The sequence below is a fragment of the Xiphophorus maculatus genome, chromosome 20, assembly GCF_002775205.1.
Source record: "Xiphophorus maculatus strain JP 163 A chromosome 20, X_maculatus-5.0-male, whole genome shotgun sequence".
NCBI classification, from domain to species: Eukaryota; Metazoa; Chordata; class Actinopteri; order Cyprinodontiformes; family Poeciliidae; genus Xiphophorus; species Xiphophorus maculatus.
The window spans coordinates 20128539-20148979 of record NC_036462.1 but is presented as its reverse complement, the minus strand read 5'-3'; the positions used below and the strand labels follow the sequence as shown (position 1 = coordinate 20148979).

At 37.9% G+C, this 20441-nt stretch overlaps 1 protein-coding gene across 1 annotated transcript; it reads left to right on the top strand.

Moving 5' to 3' along the window:
* Positions 1 to 460: 460 nt before the first annotated feature.
* prkcd (protein kinase C delta) lies at positions 461 to 19341 on the top strand. Its single transcript, XM_005799831.3, has 18 exons — positions 461 to 560; positions 4492 to 4621; positions 4754 to 4953; positions 5034 to 5100; positions 6284 to 6440; positions 6894 to 6925; positions 7049 to 7134; positions 8410 to 8539; positions 8622 to 8722; positions 9576 to 9669; positions 9802 to 9932; positions 10054 to 10227; positions 10305 to 10396; positions 14654 to 14716; positions 16765 to 16903; positions 17015 to 17203; positions 18004 to 18132; positions 18251 to 19341. The coding sequence occupies exons 2-18, from the start codon at positions 4513 to 4515 to the stop codon at positions 18407 to 18409; spliced, it is 2052 nt and encodes a 683-aa protein (XP_005799888.1). The 5' UTR covers positions 461 to 560; positions 4492 to 4512; the 3' UTR covers positions 18410 to 19341.
* Positions 19342 to 20441: the final 1100 nt, after the last annotated feature.

Sequence of the window (20441 nt, the reverse complement as noted above, 5' to 3'; positions counted from 1 at the left end):
TAAAGATTTTTCTGGCAAGTGGCAAATGATACCAAAATTTTGAGGACAGTGGAAGTAGATATACGAGACCCCTGCACTGAACCCCATTGGAAACCTCCTGGTTCTTCCACCAAATATTCATTTTTGAACTCTACCTGAGTTAAAACATCAGTATTGTTGTTTCTAAATGAATCTAAACTTGTTTTCTTTGCATTATTTGAGGTCTGAAAGCGCTGCATCTTTTTCGTTATTTTGACCATTTCTCATTTTCTGCAAATAAATAACAAATTTACGCTTGTAATTTCGTAGTCATGTTGTCAGTAGATCATAGAATAAAACGACAATGTTCACTCCACTCAAACACATACCTACAAAAAGTAAAGTCAGAGAAACAGATCATTTTAAGTGGTCTCAACTTTTCCAGAGCTGTGGGGCCAAATTATATTCTACGTCGGCCTGCCATACTTGTGCCACACTTCCTCAACCGACAGAATCACAGAGCGAAAAAAAGGAGAGGAAGAAAAGAGTAACTTTCATCGGGCTGTGGAGAAGAAGAGCCGCAGCTGGGTTTGTAGGACGAGGTGAGGCTACTGTTATTCTGTTTTTGTTGTCACTTTTTCAAAGTTGGAACCTCTTAAGCCTCCAGTTTGCTGAAAGCTGGTTCAAAGACTCTTCTTCTCATAGGTGGCTTTTCGCCTTTCATCTGCTGAGGAACAATCTGTAACCGTTCACTTGTAGCGGGGAGCCGAAGTTTGGTCATTTTTTCTATGCGGTCTGCCTAAAAAAGACAGTATGACAGTAACACAGTGTGTAAAAACAATTTTAGACGTATAACAAAGCAATTAGCCAGCAGGTACTTTTTTAAAACAAGTGAAGTAGTTCTCGTCGCTTGCTTTTAATTAACTGAAATGTCGCGACGGATTTAATGATCTATCAGACTGGACGGTGGCGCTGCAGGGTCAAGCTAAGGAAAAATAGCCGTATCGGACAGGTGAGGTGCTCATCCAGACCGCTCTCTAGTTTTTAATCAGCTCTACTAACTGCTCCCTCCATCGGAGCCTTTAGTAATTGGATACATTATACTTTAAAAGCGTGACAGATACATATGGCAGTTCAGTTTGTTACTTAATCACCCAAACGTGGAGAGGGGATGGGAGCAGACCTGGACAACATGGACGCGGGTGTAAGATTGTGACGAGGACAGTCTGGATGCAGAGGCTCTGTTTGAGTCAGACAGCAGATGACATCTGTCAGCCAACTGTCAAGCGACCACATCCGTTGTTGCATAAACGCGAGATTCAGATGCACCGGCTGAAATGATTGGCTGCTCACTTTAGAGCCCGTGATTGATATTTAATTAATTGTTATTAAGCTCTCAGAAGTACCTGTCGCACCTCTAATCATAGTGCAGCTGTAACTTTGATGTTGGAGTCATTAAAAGACAGAAAAATACCTAGAAGTTCTAGTTTCATCCAAACAATGGAGCATTGTTCAGGTTTTGTTGATTTTTTCCTCTCCGTTTATCTTGGTCAGAAACAAGCTGCTGAATAGTTCAGGATTTCTGAAGTGGTGAGGCTCTGCTGTGAGCTTGTTGGTTTGCAGAGTGGAAAAACCTTGAGTAAAAAAATTTAACCACAACATAGAGATCTATAACTTAAAAAAAATATGTGACACATAATATATTTGCTTATTTGAAATTGAAAACGATTACGCCTACTGCTATTCTTGATTTAAAAAAAAAAGTGTCTATAATTTTTGTCATACGTTTCTTACACATCAATTTGAGCAAAAATATTTAAAAAGCACAATTAATTATGTAGCAGTTTTAACGTAAATTGGTATATTTCTTAGAATATTATGCTCTTTTCACCCTTCTGCTATTTGTTAGTTAGTATGTTAACATTAGCGGGTTAAATAGCTCACCTGCAGTCGACTCTTTGCCAAGTGTATTTCGTTCACAAGGTAATATTTACAAACAATCAAGTTAGTGTTTTTTTCTGTAGGTAAAAGTAAACTGTAGAGGTTTTCTTTCAGCCATTTGACTAGCACTGCACAGCAACAGTTAGGGAGGGGCAGCACTGCACGGCTTGCCAGGCGTCTCATTTAAAGGAAATCAAAATGTAGGTATGGATGACGTTCAACTTTTATTGGTTTTAAAACCTTATCAAAAGTGGATAGTAGCAGCTGGTGCATGCTTAGTTGTAAGCTGTAATATCTGATCAGCAGTGTAAAGCTGCTGTTAGTGTCTTTATCTAGTCTAAAGTTAGATTAGCAATAGTTGTTCCTGAAGGCTGAGGCCAAGACCAAAGTGGACCTCTGCTGTCTTAAAGCAACTCCAGTCTAAAAGAAAAAAAAACAACAACACATTGATTAATGTGAATGAGATTTTTATAAACCTATAACCCATAATCACATTTGCAATGATTGATTGATGGTAGATTGCTTACCGAGAATCTGCTGAATGAATGGAGGTAGGTGTTGGCTCTCCACCAATGATGTTCCTGTCTGATAAATGTAGTAAAAATTATGATTGTAAAGTGTTCATTCCTAGCAGAAAAGCAAAGCAGAGAAAGTATAAATATGGCAGTAATTTTGTGTGTTTTTATTCTGACTTATTTTTATATCAGACAAGTTCCTCCTCTGTATGCGTTTCCCACAGGAAGATTATTGGTGGTGCACTGACTCCTGCCTCCTTTTCCCATGTGAATAACCATCCAGTGCAAATTTAACAACAGTTTAGAGTTTAATAATGTTAAGTCATTGCAACATCTTTAAAGATTGTAGTTATTTTAAGATTGCACAAGTTTTCTTTGTTTTTTTTTTTTTAAATTAACAAGCTTTAACCTCCAGGACCCATTAATCTGTATTTATACTAAATGAGGAAGAGCTGGAGAAGGAAGGATATTCACTGTTTCACTTTGTACAACTTAAAATTCTTTCCTTTTTAAGTCTCAACCAGGCCCAATTTTGTACTTTACCAATTTTAAGCAAGAGCAATCTTTCAAAACACATCTAGTTGTACATTATTTGATCTGAAATTACGCAGCCTTTAGGCCCCATCTGTAAGTGTGAGACTCACTGAATATCTTCTTCTGTGGTAACCGTAAAAGCATTTGCTGCTCCACCAAACCTGCCATTTTTCATGCTGCACATACATTTTTGCATAAAGAAGGGTATTTTCTGATTCTGACCAGGAAGTTTAAAGCTTACTGTATGATGCTGTATGTAATGTGAGTGGTGAACTTAACAGATGGGACAAATCGAAGCTGCACACAAACCAGTCAATCACTCCTGCCCTCAATCACACGTTGTGCTTCTTATTGATTAACTCTGAAAAACCCCATGACATCACAGCCACCACCAACAACAGTGAGCGACTCTGCTGTTCTCTTTAGTGCACACTATTTTCTTGACTTGGTGTGTTTTTCTATGTTTTATTCGGGGTGGGGGTGGAGGAGGGTCTTGCTTTTCCAGTCTCTTGCAGTCTCACTGTGGGCGGCGTGCTTTCAGGGATGTGAATAACGTCTAGGCTGAATGTGGAGCACAGCATGCCTGGCTTTGGATTAGCAACGTGTTAAGGCTTGTTCTGTCTTTGTAGTGGAGGCACACGCCTTTAATGCTGAAACTGTTCTCTGACAGCAAAAAAAAAAAAAAAAAAAAGCAGCAGTGGAGCTGGCTGATGGTTAGTGCAGTTTGTACATGGACGTGTGGAACTACCCAAATAGTTATGCAAACCTGCATGGCCGTGCTAAGGGATAGTATAGCATCAGCAGACATTTCGTTTTTGCATTGCGTACACCAAGATGGGTTTTGCTTTGGCTGTTGTGGAAGTTAATGCAGAAAATGACATAATTGTTTGTCAGGATGTGTATTTTGAGGGGAATTTAAAAAACAAACAAACAACATGTGTATTTTTTGTCCTTTGACAACAAGGAGAGCAACCTTATCTAATACACCACCAATCGTAATTCGTTACTTTTAGTTTTTTTCCAGAATATTTTTCAAATTACTGGTCTACTGTTTTCATCAAGTAAAGATAATGTTTGCGCACTGTAAATCTATTGTTTCCCATTTAAAAAATAAACTTTGTCTGAACTTTTTATTAATGGCCTTGTATATAAAAAGGGAAGTGACCACCACTAGCCAGAACTAGTTTTGGTTTGAAATTCACCAACACCAGACCTGGATGATAGCTCACGATCGAACTCCGCATAAAAAATTCAACCCACATTTTTTTTTTGTTTCGTAAAACATAAAAACGAACATTTAAAATATTGTAGCTTGAATACAAGTGGAGCAGAAAAGGAAAAGACTCCCAACAGCTACGAAAGCAGGATTATCTTATTTTTTTCTATGATGTTGTTCTTACTAACTATCCAGAAATCTGCTCTGCTGTGTGTGGTTCAAAAATTTTGTGATGTGTTTGTGCTTTAAAAATTCAAAGTCTTGATTAAAATTGTTGTTTGAATGACAAATGCCACTGCTGTAATCCAGTACATCTGTGTGTGAAAGGTTCTCCTGCTACTCGGCACCATGGCTCCTTTCCTGAGGATTGCCTTCAACTCCTTCGATATGGGCATTCTGCCTCCTATGACTGGCCAGCCTTTCTGTGCAATCAAGATGAAGGAAGCTCTGACTACAGGTGAGACAACCTTTGATTACATTTACTGGACTACTTCTTTTTAACATTTCTTGCAGGTTTTCTCATTTCTTATGTTCAAAAAGACCAAATCGTAAATCATTTCCTCTGTCGCTGCTCCTGTCCTCCTCTTAGAACGAGGTAAGACGCTCGTTCAGAGAAAGCCCACCATGTACCCGGCCTGGAAAGCCAGCTTTGATGCACACATCTACGAGGGGCGTGTGCTTGAGATACTGCTGATGAAGACAGCGGAGGAGGCGCTAGCCGAGGTTACCGTCGGCGTCTCTGTTCTCGCCGAGCGCTGCAAGAAAGCCAACGGACGAGCTGAGTTCTGGGTAGGACATGAAACGTCCCCGTCTCAAATTTGGACAAACATGAGAGGGTTTTGTTTACCTGTTTCTTGTTTTGTGTTCAGGTGGATCTCCATCCATCAGGGAAAGTGATGATGGCAGTGCAGTATTTTCTGGAGGATGTGGATACAGGTAAAAAGCTTTAAACATTACAGAGCCCTAGAAAGTATTCACACTCCTTGAACTTTTTCATATTTTGTCTCTTCAAAACCACAAATCTCAATATGTTCCAGTGAGATTTAATATCATGGAGTCTGAGACCAACCAATAAAATCCACTGCAACAAATTGCAGTCATTCAGAAGTCACTTATTTGGAAAACAGTCCATCTCTGTGTAGTTTAATTTTAACATTACTTTAGATTTTTTTGTGAATGTTTCTGAGATTTGTTAGAGAAAATGAAGGTCAAGGAACATAGCTGGCAGGTTGGGGATAAAGTTGTGTAGAAGTGTAAAGCAGGGTTGGGTTATGAAAAAGCAAAACACCCAGCTCTGAACATATCACAGAGTGCTGGAAAGAATATTGCATAACTAAAACCAAAGTAGACATGACTGTCTGAACTGACATGTCAGGTAGTGATGACATTAATCACAGAAGCAGGCAAAAGGCCAATGGAAATACTCAGGTTGGTGAATTTGTTGAGAGGAAACTAATAGACCAGCTGATCACTCCACAAATCTGGACTTAATGGGAAAACAATGCTGTTCCGTTTGCCAAACACCATACAGTGGACACAGCAAACAAGCAGCAGAACGTTCTCTGGTCAAATTGAAAGGTTGGGTCTACATTTAAAATACTGTTTTGGGCAGACGGCCATCATTCCACATCACCCTGAACACAACATCCTAATCAATGTTTCCCCCAGTCTTTTATAAGCCTGGCGGGCCACCAGGCTTTACTTGTGCCCCACCAGACTAAGAATGGCTTATTTTTAAAAAAATATTTTAATTTGCAAAGTTAGCATTTTTTAAGACTTTATAGTTGGTGTTCAGGTATTAATCTCCCAATCTTTTAATAACACTTAATTGTCAAGTGATATTTTCAAATCTTCTGCCAACTTTAAGCATTTTTAACTCAAAAACACGATGGGCCGTTGGATGAATGACTGCCCTAGCGCCCCACCGCCGAGCTTAGCAAGTTTTCTGGGGGAAACCTTGCTTATGGAGAAGCATGGTGGTGGCAGAGTCATGCTTTTTCTCAGGAAGGACAGGAAAGCTGCTCAGTGTAGATTGGGTTGAGTTCAATAGCATTCCTGAGAATGAACCAGAGGTTACACATGTTGTGCAATGACTGAACGGTGTTTCTCTGTTTTAAAGAGAGTAAGCACGCTGCGAAGGAGGAAGAAGCTCCTACACTGAACCGTAGACGAGGAGCCATTAAGCAAGCGAAGATCCACTTCATAAAGAACCACGAGTTCATCGCCACGTTCTTCAGACAGCCAACTTTCTGCTCTGTGTGCAGAGAATTTGTCTGGTCAGTCCAGTTTACACTTCAGTCTTTAGAAAACTGCTTAGAGTCACCAAATAAACGGCAACCACACACAAAATGTAAGAGTAAAAATGGAATTAAACACCTTATGTGTCGATTCACTGATGTGCTGCATTTTGTGCCAGATTGCAGAGAGCATTAAAGAGAACATGCTCCAGATTTACATCTTGATAAGTGGTTCTACTCTTTCCACTTGTTGAATTATTTAACACTTGTTTTTCTTAGAATGCAAGTCCTAATCTTTAAATCAGACAAATGGCTCCTCAGCTTCTCATAAACTCTTCAACGTCCGGTCTCCATTTATTTCTCAGTAATTATAGAGTGAATATTACCAATAAATCAGGATGTTTCAATCCACACTGGGCATTATATAGAAAAGGAAACAAAAAATAAATGTGAAAACGAGTTCATTCATTTCATTTTCACTTTCTTCCACAGGGGACTCAACAAGCAAGGCTATAAATGCAGACGTAAGTTTACATTAATATTTAATTTTAGGAAGTGAGCAAAATGTCTGTGTCTTGTGCTATAATTGAAATGTGACGACAACATGACACAAAAGGGTAAAATTCTCTAATGTTGCTTTTTTACAGAATGCAATGCAGCCATCCATAAGAAATGCATAGACAAAATCATAGGCAGATGCACCGGAACTGCAGCCAACAGTCGGGATACTGTGGTATGTGACCCACTGTTTTTGCAGCACATCCTGCATGTGAGCGTTCTTCATATGCCTCCAGTTTGTTTTCCAGTTCCCACTTTTCGTCCTTTTTTCTGTACATCTTCTTTTAATCTTAATCCTCAGATTGATCTTAATGTAGTATAAGTGTTATTACCATCTATATGCTGTTAAGATATTTCAATAAGCACTAATGTTCAAAGATTTGAGAGCTGCATTTCAAATGCGTGAGACCATTTCGTACATCTCCAGACACATGATGTGTAAAATGACTCAATGTTGAAAAGACATCATTTAAATTTAAAGTATGACAAACAAGTATCATCATATCATTTTGATACAGTTCTTTTTTGGTGTCTTTGTAAATATGTTTTGTTTTTAAAAAAGATAACAGACGTCTCGGTATGTCAAATTAGAATACAAACTTTTGCTTATTGCTTTATTTTAGTAATTCAGTTTAAAAGTGAAGCTCACAGATTCATGACAGAAAGTAATGGATTTCTGGTAATTATGATGAGACTGGCTTTCAGTTAATGAGAACACAACATTCAGTTTCTCAGACTGTATAAAATATATATTTTGTAGAGTAATGGCTGCTTATTAGCAGCTGTGTTCATGTACTGTAAATGCACACCATTATTCGAGGTTGCATCAAAAGCGGCGTTCGCCTCTTCTGCATTGAGTCTCGCCTTCCACAGATTCTCCTGGGATTTAGATCAGACCAGTCTGTTAGCAATTCAAGCATCATGATGCATTGAACTAGACAAAAATAACTATAATTATAATTCGTGCAATATCACAAGGACTCCTTTGTGATATTGCACACATTATTGATATTGCAGGTCAGAAGCAATTTGATATATTGCTCAACTCTAAATGTGAGTTTTACTTTTTAAATGGAATTGCTCAACTAAATGCACCTGGAAAAAATCTATTAGTCTGTTTTAAGTAAGATATACAAGTTAAAAGATCACAAATGTTTTCTTGGCCCTTATTGTGAAGTTTATTTTTTGCAGTAATAATGATTGCCTTAGTTTGTCTTCAACTGTTTAACAAACAAATGTCCAAGTGAGAGACAAATGGACATTATCCAACACTACTTTAATCAGCAGTAGGAACAGGCCTGTTGGACTTTCCATCAGGCGCTGGTGACACTTTTGAGCGATAGATCTGGTAAAATTGAGACACACAAACCAGAAATGACATTGCAGGTGTCCAGTTTGTACAGGATTAGATTACTACGAGTCATTAGAGAAATCCTCCTTATTCCCACAGTTCCAAAAGGAGCGTTTTAAGATCGACATGCCCCACCGTTTCAAGATCAACAACTACATGAGCCCCACTTTCTGTGATCACTGCGGGAGCTTGCTGTGGGGTCTGGTCAAGCAGGGCCTGAAGTGTGAAGGTAAAGCACAGAGGTGGTTAAACAGGAAGCAGCTTTGTGGTGTGCTGTTGTGCTTGACCGGCTTGTTTGACTGTGCTTACAGACTGTGCCATGAATGTTCACCACAAGTGTCAGGACAAAGTGGCCAACCTTTGTGGGATCAACCAGAAGCTTCTAGCTGAAGCATTAACACAAGTTAGCCAGGTGAGTTGGTCATAAATGGTCCAGTCAGGTGTCCTCGCCATCAGAATAAAGGATGATACACAAGACTTGTCTAATTAGAGTTATTTTGGACAGGGAGATATTTGATTAGTTATTCATTTGTGTTGTGATGTTTTACTTCATAAAATAAATACATTTTAATTTCATTTGCATAACATCGCGCTGCCTTATGCCACTGTAAACTTTGGTCTTTGTCCAGCCATGTTTACAGTTGTAAATTTTCTAATTATTTACCCATTTTATGTTTTTCTTGAATGGCATGTTTTTTGTTTTCCCCATTTCGAACAGTTTCCCTTTGTCAAAGAATAAATAAATGTTTTTCAATTTCCAACCTAAAAAAAGGAAAGCATGCGAGAACACAATGCCTTAGTTACACACATTGGAAATGTTTGCGGCCCCATTAATTGTGGCAGCAGTGGTTTTATCAAAAAACAAATGTAAATGTGGAATTATTTTACCCTAATATAAAACTTAAAATCCTAGTTTTCTCAACATATTACTCCAGTAAAAGATCCACCTAGTTTTTAGACATCTTTACGAGCAGCCAAGCATGTCTTAGGGTTGCACATTTCTGCAAGACAGAGAGAGTTTTACCTTAAAATGTAAAGATTTTCATTGCCTGATAACAAGGCTATCAAAAAAAGTCCTTAAATGTGACACTAGACCTTGTTAACCTGAACAGTTTACAAATCCTCGTTATTTTTGAGAAACATAACAGCAACATTAACAAGTGAAGAAATTACTCTCTCAAATGGTGTGTGGACATATCACAGCTGCATGATGAACCTTTCTTATAATTGTATTTATTTATTTATTTAACCCCGTCTTCCACCAGAAATCAACTCGTCGCTCGGATCCCAACCTGCCTGATATTGGTGATATTGGAATATATGATGAAGTAAACAAACTTGCTGGACTTGAGATCAACGGTCAGTAATCAAATTCCTGTAATCTGCATCTACTTAACATATTTCTGTATGGACCCCGAACATGGAAAGAAACAACTTTGAAGCAGGTTTGTGTTTTTTTTATTTTTATTTTTATTGCTCTCTGTATATTAGATGGGTCTCCGTACGGTAAACTGTGGGAAGGATCCGCCCAAAGACCCCAGTCTCGTCTTACCCACCTGACCCGCGTCAATGTTGACAACTTCGTCTTCCACAAGGTGTTAGGAAAAGGCAGCTTTGGCAAGGTATCCTCACTTATCAGCTTTATCTGCAGTGGAAAATCTAGATTATAGACAGTTGATAATAAAACTGATTAATCATCAGGTGCCTATCTAAATGTTGGCATTTACTGTTTTCTCCTTGTAGGTCCTCCTTGCAGAGCTGAAGGGCCGTGGAGAGTATTTTGCCATAAAGGCTCTGAAGAAGGACGTGGTGCTAATGGATGATGATGTGGAATGCACGATGGTAGAGAAGAGAGTCTTGGCTTTAGCCTGGGAAAACCCCTTCCTCACCCACCTCTACTGCACCTTCCAGACCAAGGTAATCCTTCTCCTCAACTGTGAGCCATTTTTCTTTTCTTTGCTGCACTCAATTCTCAATTTGGATCTTCTCCACAGGAGCATCTGTTCTTTGTGATGGAGTATCTGAATGGAGGTGATCTGATGTTTCACATCCAGGAAAAAGGACGCTTCGATCTTAACAGAGCAACGTAAGTGACGCCTGCCATCGTTTCCTAATGTTAACCCTTTAAAGCTCTCACATTTATTATCAGAGAGTGGGTTAAATAGAGGAGAACATGCTCATTTCTTTGCTGCATGTTGGTCTTTTCTTGCACATGGTGTTCTGGAGGCTGGCTCATATCCATCTGCTTCTTTTCATTAGCAGACTATAGCTAAAGAGTAAAGAGTGAAAAAACTGTGTGTTGTGTTCGTGGGGAGGTATCAGTTACTGCCACCCACCTCTCATCACACTACGGAAATCCCTCCAGAAAAAAAAGCAAGCTGGTGATAGAAAGTGTGAAAAAGCTCAGCATTTGGCTGCACTTCAACTAAGTTTCAAAAAGTCTCACTTTTGAAAGAATTTCTCCCAAGCAAAGATTTCAGTGGCTTGCAAAGGTACCACACACAAAGTACTTTATAATGTTAAGTGGAAGGAAAACGGTACATGGTTTATATTTTACTAATAAAAGATTTAATAGTGTGGCATCCATTTTTATGCATGCAAGGAACACACCAAATAATTTGTCTATATGCTTACGGCATGATTTTCTTCAGAAAGGCCAGAGAAACTGATCAGAGGTAAATGAAGGGCAACATTGGAAGACAAACTGCTGGAGACTTTGTGTTGTGATGTTTTACAACACAAAGTCTCTGTTCACCTTCCAGCAGGACAATGGCTCTAACTACTGTGTGTAGTTTAAGTGAAAGCATTTTCATGTGTTCAGTCAGAATCCACACCTGGATCCAACTGGGACTCTGTGGAAGAAATTGAAAACTGCGTTCATTGTTGCTCTATATGAAATATGGTTGAGCTTTAGCAATTTTGCAAAGACGGAAAATAGAAAATATGCCAGCCTCTCGATGTTCAAAGCTGCTAGGGAGATAACTTAAGACTTTCAGCTGTAATTTCCACACAAGGTGGTTTTGCAAAGTGCTGACTCAGTGACCAAAAGAATGAAATTGTTGCATGAGTTTCCTCCTTACAGATGAAGTAAGAAGCTTTGTCATCTAGGAGGGAGACAAGAGTAGAGCTGCTGCTCCTCCACATCGAGAGGAGCCAGTTGAGTTGCTCGGCCTTCCAGTTAGGATGCCTCCTCTCGGTTGGCCTGAGAACGCTTTGGGATTCCCCAAGAGGAGCCCAAGTCTCTGCGGAGGTTACTGCATACAGTGACTGGTGTCCCAGTTACATCTCCTGTAGTTAAACCAGTAGTTGTGTCTGGAACATGAGCAACACTGTACTTTGTAAACATGAAACTCTAATCCTGTGTTGTCAGCTGTTTAATCCTCCTGCCTCATGTTGGATATTTGATCCCTCAAGAGATGGGCAGAGTCGGCTTCATCACCGTGTTGTGTTTTACATTATTTTGTTTAAAAATGCTGTGATTCTTCAGTTTTACTTTATGTTGTCAATCAAGTTTGTTTGTATGTTGTCTGCTTTTCCTAAAAAGATTAAGAACCTTTATTCTAATAATTATAAATGAACTATGGGTAGTTTTTGGCATGTGATCCCAAAAACTGATTGAACTTCTCTTTAAGAACAATGATTTATGTTTCAAATGTCCCCCTGGATGTTTTTGCTTATTTTAATTATACGCAGTTCTTTAAATGTCTTGTGAGTAAATATATTTTCCCATTTATCCATAACAACTGGAACTTTTAATATCTAGTAAGTTATTTTTGCAATTTACCGTCTACTAAAATCTTGCCCCTCAGATTAATTTCACTTGCTGCTACGGCGGGGGTGAAATTGCCGTAATAACCCAAGATTGGCTAGAAAGCGCAACGTCTCCCCTTTCAGAAACCGTTGGAATTTTTCAGATAGCGGAATTACGGTACTGCAACTTTACCTGGATCGTTGCCGCTACGTTCAGTCTGGCAGGGTTAAAATACTAAGATGTGTTCAACTAAGATGAAATAATTAGTAAGGTCACAGTATCTTTATAAAACAACTGTGTTTGTGTTTTCTCACTAAGCTTAAGTTTGAAATTGCCAAAAGGCTGTAATCATTTTCAAACCCACCCTGTTCCGTAACAGAGGAGCTCAACCTTCACGCTCCCTGCTGAAGCTCTTGCTCACTCGCACAGCTACTGTTGCCATCGTATCACCTTTATCACACTTTGAGATCAACACATCATGCTTTTTCCCCACACAAGTTCCTCTGCAGACATTTCTCAGCTAGTCTTAAAACTAGTGTTGGTGAGTAACGGTGTCGGCATGATGACCAATCGTCTGGTTCCTGGCACCAGCCGATATCTGTCCCTCTAGTTTAGCACCCGAGTTTATTCAAGGAATTTGGAAGATTTTCTTTGAATAGTTTGTTTATATCAACCTGTAGAGGAAGAGTTGCTAACCCCAATTTAAATCTTTTTGACTTATATTTAGAATTTAGAATAGTTTTGTCAACTTTGCTGTCAAGCTGGAGGTCCTCTGTCTTATCGGCTTGTTTCAGATGTTTAAATGATATTTTGTGATGACCACAATCCTCAGCATTTCTCTCATTGCTGTCCCAGTTTCTGAAAACATTATTTTGGCTTATTTTAGCTTAATCATCTAGATGGTACAAATACATAGATTGACCACTTTTTTTGTTTTGAATGTTACTACTGAAGTCGAGTTTCATCGGCCCAGACAGTGCTTTTCAATCTGATGTTGTTGAATTTCAGTGAGGTTGTGTGGATTGTTTCCTCAGTTTTTCTGGTCTTAGCTGACAGGAGTGACAGCTGCTGTTTGCTTAGAGCTGGTGTTCTGGATAATTTGGTACTGGAACAGTTTTTGAGCCACTGTTGCCATTGTATCACCTTTAACAATCTCCTTATCACACTTTGAGATAAACAAATTATGTTTTTTCACAGACAACTGCATCTAAATTTATTCAGACCTTTTACTGTAGACCAGAAAGATTGCTGCGAATGAAAATCCCAGCAGATCCTCAGTTTCTGAAATCCTCAGACCTTCCCCACTGGCAGCAACCATCATACCACATTAAAAGTCACTTGAATCGTCTTTGTTCTTCATTCTGATGCTCAGTTTGAACTCTATCACATTGTCTTCTTCATGTCTAAATGCCTAAATTTATTGTGTTTCTGCATTTGGTTGGATGATTCTCTATATGTGTACCTCCTAAAGTTGTGGGTGGGTACATAGAATGAAATTACACAAAATGTCTGTATTTGGATCTGTGTTGCCAAAAATACAAATGTGGCAGTAAATTTAAAAACTGGTGCCTTTTTAAAGTTTGCAACTTTTTTCTAGTGATCTCTCATAATCTCGTTTGAGTTGAATTCGAAACTCCTTGCTTTAGTCCTAAAAAGGCTCTTTCTTGTCGCTGTGACACAATATACACATCCTGTTTTTGGTGGTCTGCAAGTTGTCCGAGACGCCCGGCCTAAACGAGAACCATTTCTACATTCAACTTCTGTATACGTTTTCCTGTTTCTACACAGCTTCCCGTACCACAGAGTATTTGCATGACACGTGCGGTGGAGTATGCAGATATTTGACGTGAATTTGGTACAAAGGCTCTCTTAGTTTGTTTATTATTATTTTGTGTGTGACTGCACATGCTGTCACGGTCAAATGGAGAGTTGTGCAGTTATCTGCTGCATCTGCTTATGCAACACTTTTTCTTCAGAGTTTCAAATGACCTCTTTTACTAACACAAAACCGGTTCTCTCTGTACACACTTTTGGCCTGTTAAACTGTAAACAAGAGTCTGCTCCAACATTTTGACGACGTTCGCAACGCAGAAGCTAAGCACACAATCTGGACTGCTTTCCAGATCCTATTTTAGGTTTCTGTTCATGGTGAGGTCTTTTTATTTACACAATGAGATTATTGTTGTACTGGAGCTACAAGATCATTTTCATCACCACTGTTAAGTGAGACATTAAGCGGCTATAAGCAGACATCTTGCTTGGCTGCTGTCAGTGGATCCTTTGCGGCAGGCGAGCAGGAGGTGGGCCAGTCTATCGATTGCTCTCGCTGATGAATTGTTCCACCTGTCACTCGGTAGGAGAAGCAGGTCAGCGATAGGCTAATCTTTCAGCTCACACAAGCTCTTGGGTTTCACATTATGAGAGTGTTAGTCACTTGTCTTCTACACCAAACAAATGTCCTCCTGAATAATTCAGGTTCCGCGCTGAAACAAGTGCGGTGTTCGGCTGTCGGCTCCGCGCTGAGGCAACCACGGCGCCGGGCGGCAATTTTCCATCTGAAACGAGTCACTGATTTCTGGCCGTCTCCCTCAGGTTCTACTCTGCTGAGATCGTTTGTGGTCTTCAGTTCCTGCACTCCAAAGGAATCATCTACAGGTCAGAACAAAAATATGTGAAGTACTTAGTCTCAATTAACAACACACGCTTAAAGACTTTCTTCCCTTTACACACATTTTTTTTTTTATTTCTATTAACACCATTGCTTTTAGCCGAGCTGCTAGTTTGTGAGTGTAAATGAACTGAAAGTTCAAAAAAACTGCTTGGTTAGGTAATCCCACACATTTCTTTGCTGAGAAAGTTTAAATACCATTGTGTGGTAAAGCAGTCACGAGCAAAGGCTGTTAGGAAAACTGTGACTGCAAAACTGCACGCTCAAAAAGCATGTTGAGGAGAAGGAGTGAACCAGCATGCGACTGTGGTATCATAAACGGATTTGAGAAACTAAAGGATACATAAAGATGCATTTTAATATATTAGATATATGTAATTCAATAGCAGAGTGATTATGTTAAGTGCTTTTTTATGTCGATGTTCATGATTATTGCTTTGTTTTAGCTTATTTTGCTGTAGTAGAGCTACAGAACAAAGATATTAAGAAAATGACAGGAAGAGATAAAAGCCCAATTGGCTTATAGAAGGGTTCCACCCAAATAATATAGAAAAAACATTTAATATAATCCAAGAATACAAAACTTCATCAGTTCATCATAACTGTATGAAATACAATCACATAAAAAAAGACATAAAAACACATCTACAAAGTGTTAGAACCTCAAACTCAGCAGCTTCTGTGATATTACATGACATTAATAAACAGGGAGTTTTAATTCAGAAATGTTTTGACCCACATGATTTCACAGGTGACCATCACTGACACTTTCCACAAGAAGGGTAACCCAAAAAAGATTATTGCTAAAGAAGCTGTTTTTTCACTGTGTGCAGTATCCAGGCACATTAGAGGAAAATTGAGTGGAAGGATAAAAAGAGTGTTAGAAAGAGGTGCACAAGCAGCAGGTATAACCTTGAAATGATTGGAGTACAGAAGGTATGAACTGCAGCTGGAGTTGGTGCTTCAAGAGCAGCCACACAGTATAACTAAGACCTGGGCTTCAAGTATCAAATTCCTTGTTTTAAGCCTTTTCTGAATAGGAGACAACAAGTGAAGCATCTTAGCTGGACCGAGATAAAAAGGACTGGGCTTCTGCTCACTATGCAAAGTGTTGCTTTCAGATGAAAAATAAAAGCTGCATTTCATTGTCTCCATGCCACGCTGCACTGATGGCAGTGCTTCTTGAAAACAGAGCCCAGACAAATATTGAGTGCATTTACAGTACAGGACATGAACACACTTTTCTGTTCTTCCTGTATTTTACTCATTTTTTTATTGATCTTATGTAATAACATTTTATGAGAAGTTAAACTCTGTTTTTTATTGCTTTTATCAGTCACAATCATCAACATGAATAGTTGAAATATGTTAGTCTGCGTGGGAGGAAACTACAAGATGAATGAATTTCACTTTTTAATGGGACAGTTAGTAAGAATGTGTAATGTGAAACATACTGTATTTGTATGAGACAATTAGGATTTAATAAGCTTTTGCTTCTTTCTACTTCCTTTTGTACTAGATATGAAAGGTTTTTTATGTTTGATGATTATTATGTTTTATTGTTGTATTTTCTTGTTGGTCTTGATTTTTTTTCTGACATTTTACATGTTCAAAATAAAATAAACATCTAAAGAAGAAAATGAACTGAATTACTCAAACTAATCTGAGTAACCTCACATGAAAAGCATAATAAATGCTTGTTTTTACTGTTTATTTAATGTACCACTTGTCAAAAAAACAGCATAAAGTCCTGTGAGTGGAAATAATGATTTGATAGGAAAAAACTAACATTTAGCACTAAATGTAACATTAGACTGTACAAGCATTATTTGAAAGCAGGAGCGGACTCAACTAGTGATAAATCAGCTCGGATTCAAACAATTGACTCTTTATTGAATTAACATTAATGTCAAATCATTTTTCAAGGTTCATTATGTGATAAACCTCATCTTCACTTAAAATAATTGTACACAGTAACTGGAAACAGACAGTGGTTTATCTCACTTAATCCTAATCTTCGTTTTACATTTTTCAGAGATCTTAAATTAGACAATGTCATGCTGGATTACGAGGGCCACATAAAGATCGCTGACTTTGGTATGTGCAAAGAGAACGTGTTCGGGGAGAATCGGGCCACAACTTTCTGTGGTACCCCCGACTACATTGCTCCAGAGGTAAATCAGATCGCTCTTACAGGCTTTCCCTTGTTCTGAAAGATTTCCGTTTGAAACAGACTCGGTTTGTTCAAAATGTTTCAGACTGAACGCTTTCTGTTTCAACCCCAGATCCTGCTGGGACAGAAGTACTCGTTCTCAGTCGACTGGTGGTCGTTTGGGGTGTTGCTGTACGAGATGCTGATCGGTCAGTCGCCTTTTCACGGCGACGACGAGGATGAGCTGTTTGAGTCCATCCGCGTGGACACGCCTCACTATCCTCGCTGGATCAACAAGGATGCCAAAGACTTGCTTGAACGGGTTTGTATCGCATAACTCATTTTAAGTCAACAAGGGATACAGATTACTAGCAACTGTGAATAAGCTCTGAAAGATTAGTTAACCATGTCAAATTGCATTTAGTGCATCAGTGTTGCATATGTTTTGACTCAGAACATATTCTTTATAATCCTCTTGTATCCAAATGTCTTTTACAATAAAGGTAAAAGACCTTTACTGTCTTTTACCTTTATTATATATATATATATATATATATATATATATATATATATAATTAAATTACATATTTAATTTTATTTAAAAAATTAAATATATCATCATCATCAGCTTTATTAAAGACACAACTAGGTCCTCATGAGAAAAAAAAATAGTAAAAAGTTTAATATTTTTTAGATTCTTTACATGTGGAGTGAAATATTTCAACCCTTTGCTTCTTGTCATTTTTATTATTATGCCTTACAGATAATGAAACCCCAAAAACATTAGTGTCTCATATTATTACCGCAGATTATTTCACTTTTAACAAGACAATTTTCGCATTTTATAAGTGAAGTACTATGCTAGTCGAACTAGTAGTTTTTCATCAATATTAAGGAATTATTGGCTTACAACAAGCTCCTACATCTTTCTGAAGAGTTACTTGTGAGATGTTTGTTCTTATTTCAGGTGTTCTAAGATATTTGCACTAGATGCTAGACCAAAATACTTGCTAAGATTTTTGCAGTGTCGATAATTATGCTAATTTTATTAAGACTGGAGAGCAGACACGGCATGTCCTAATTTAATCTTTCTAACTTTTTTTTTTTTATCTCTCCATGCAGTTGTTTGAAAGAGACCCCTCATGCAGGCTAGGAATCGTGGGATCGCTTCAGTCACACTCCTTCTTCAAGAGCATTAACTGGCAGGCCCTGATGAGGAGAGAAGTTGAACCTCCCTTCAAACCTAAAGTGGTGCGTTTCATGCTTTTTTTCAGAGGAAAGACATTATAAACCACAGACCCTGTGCTGTTATCTAATGATGGTCACTCTCTTTTAGTTTCTCTGAGATTTGTTTTCTTCTCGTTTCCAGAAAGCTCCAAATGACTGCAGCAACTTCGATCGGGAGTTCCTCAATGAGAAAGCGCGGCTTTCTTACAGCGACAAGAACTTCATAGACTCCATGGACCAGACTGCATTTTCTGGCTTTTCGTTCATAAACCCCAAAATGGAGCACCTTCTAGAGAAGTGATTGGTTTTTAGCACCAACCTGACTGAGGAGTTTCTCCTGTTGTTCAAGGGACATTTTCCCTACTTTCAGACAAATGAGGTGTTCCTCAAACAAATCAGTATTTATGTAACTTTCATTTCGGGTGCAAACTATTCTCTGTTGGTACATATAGAAAATAATGCCTGTACTGTATATATTGATGTTATTGTATTTGTGTGCATGCTTATTATTGGTTACGGCTGTGAAAGCCTGTATGAGTAATAAGAACATGGTGGGAGGCTGAAAATACTTTGACTCCATGTAACGTCAGTGCTACCATCTGCAGCCTTTTTGTTTCCTTCATCACATGCAGCTGACTGTAACTGGAGATGGTAAATAATGAAGGGAGGAAAAAGCTTCACGTGTAAACTGTACTGTTGTAGATTAATTGTGTAAGTCAGGTGAGTGCATGTGTATGACTCAGAACAATAACATGTCTCTTTTCAAACTGTAGATCAATAATTAACGTTATCTTTCAGAAACCTCTGGACTCTTGCTTTTGACTTAAGATTCAGCCGTGGTTGTGTTGATTGTTGAAGATGAAAAGATCAAATTTAAACGCAATCAGCCGCCTGTTGCTGTACAGATCACTCCTACCTATAGACCGTGGTGAATTTGGTAAAGTTATGACTAAAGGGAGTTTAATAATTGTTATATGAATGTAGCTAGGGAGCAGGACATCACTGAATTGCTGTATATAGATATTTTAGATGTATATTGCTGTATCATGTATATTGGTTCGGTAATGATGTAATTTTTTTTTTACTATCTCTATATTTACATCTGATTTAAAAAGCAAAACATCAGCTCCCAAGACTGCTTCTTTTTTTGTTTGTAATAATGAAGCTCTTAGGTTTATGTACATCTAATCTATGGTACAAAGCATTCTTATTAAAAAGATTACATGGGTTGGATTATGGTTGTTATACATGCTTCTACTTTATAGTCTGAACACATTAATTTAATTTTATTTTGTTTTTTAATCTTCACTTTGTATTTTTAACATTCATTTCAAGATGAGAAAATTAAATTGTTCTCTAAATGCAGCGCTCCTTCAGCTTTTCCACATTTTATCATATTATAATCACAAACCTCAGTGTATTTTATTAGGTTTTTATGTGACAGACCGACACAAAGTAGACCAGAGCAGTAGTTAATGATCATTTCACTTTTACAAATACAACCTTGAACGTCGTGCCATTTAATTGTGTTTGATTCTGATTTAATATCTCAAAATAAAATCAAATTAATTCAATAGTTCTTAAATACAGTCCACATGTGTGCAATTTATTCTCAGTCTAAATCTAGCTGTTCTGTGAAGGACTCAGAGATTTGTTAGAGAACATTAGTGAAAAAAGCAACATCAGACCAAGAAACAGGAAGAGGGAGAAAGTAGTGGAAAGGTTAAAACTTGATTTAGTAATAACCCAATATCACAGAGCTCTGCTCAATATGTCCAGACATTGTAGTTTTATTTAAATAAAATAAAATTATTTTTAAATTTGTCTGTTATAAAATATTGTCAGAGCTTTACTTTTCTATTTATTGCATATTGATATACAATAAAGACATAAATAGCAAACATCTTTCAACCAAAAATGCCTGAAATAAAGACATGAACCTACAGTGTAAATTAAAGTGAGGAGAAACGAAAGAAGGAGAAATGTTGTTGCTGGTGTTATTTATCTGTTGAGTCTCAAGCAAAAGTACAGTAAACATATATGGTCACAGGAAGTACTTTACCCAGTTCTAACATACATTACTGCACAATTTGGTTTTATAAAGTTTATATTAAGAGGGACTGATGTAAAAAAGTTTATTCCACCTGAATTTGGTTATCTGCAGGTATGTCATTTATGTTTGTTTTTTTCTGCCTTTAGTCTTTAAAAAACTAGAATTAGCACCTAACTTTCTTGCAAAAATATCAAACCGATGTTCTAAGTTTTTTCAGTACTAAGTAGCCTTTTTCAGAATGCTTTTTTACGCTTACTTGAGTAATTTCTTGGTTGACTGC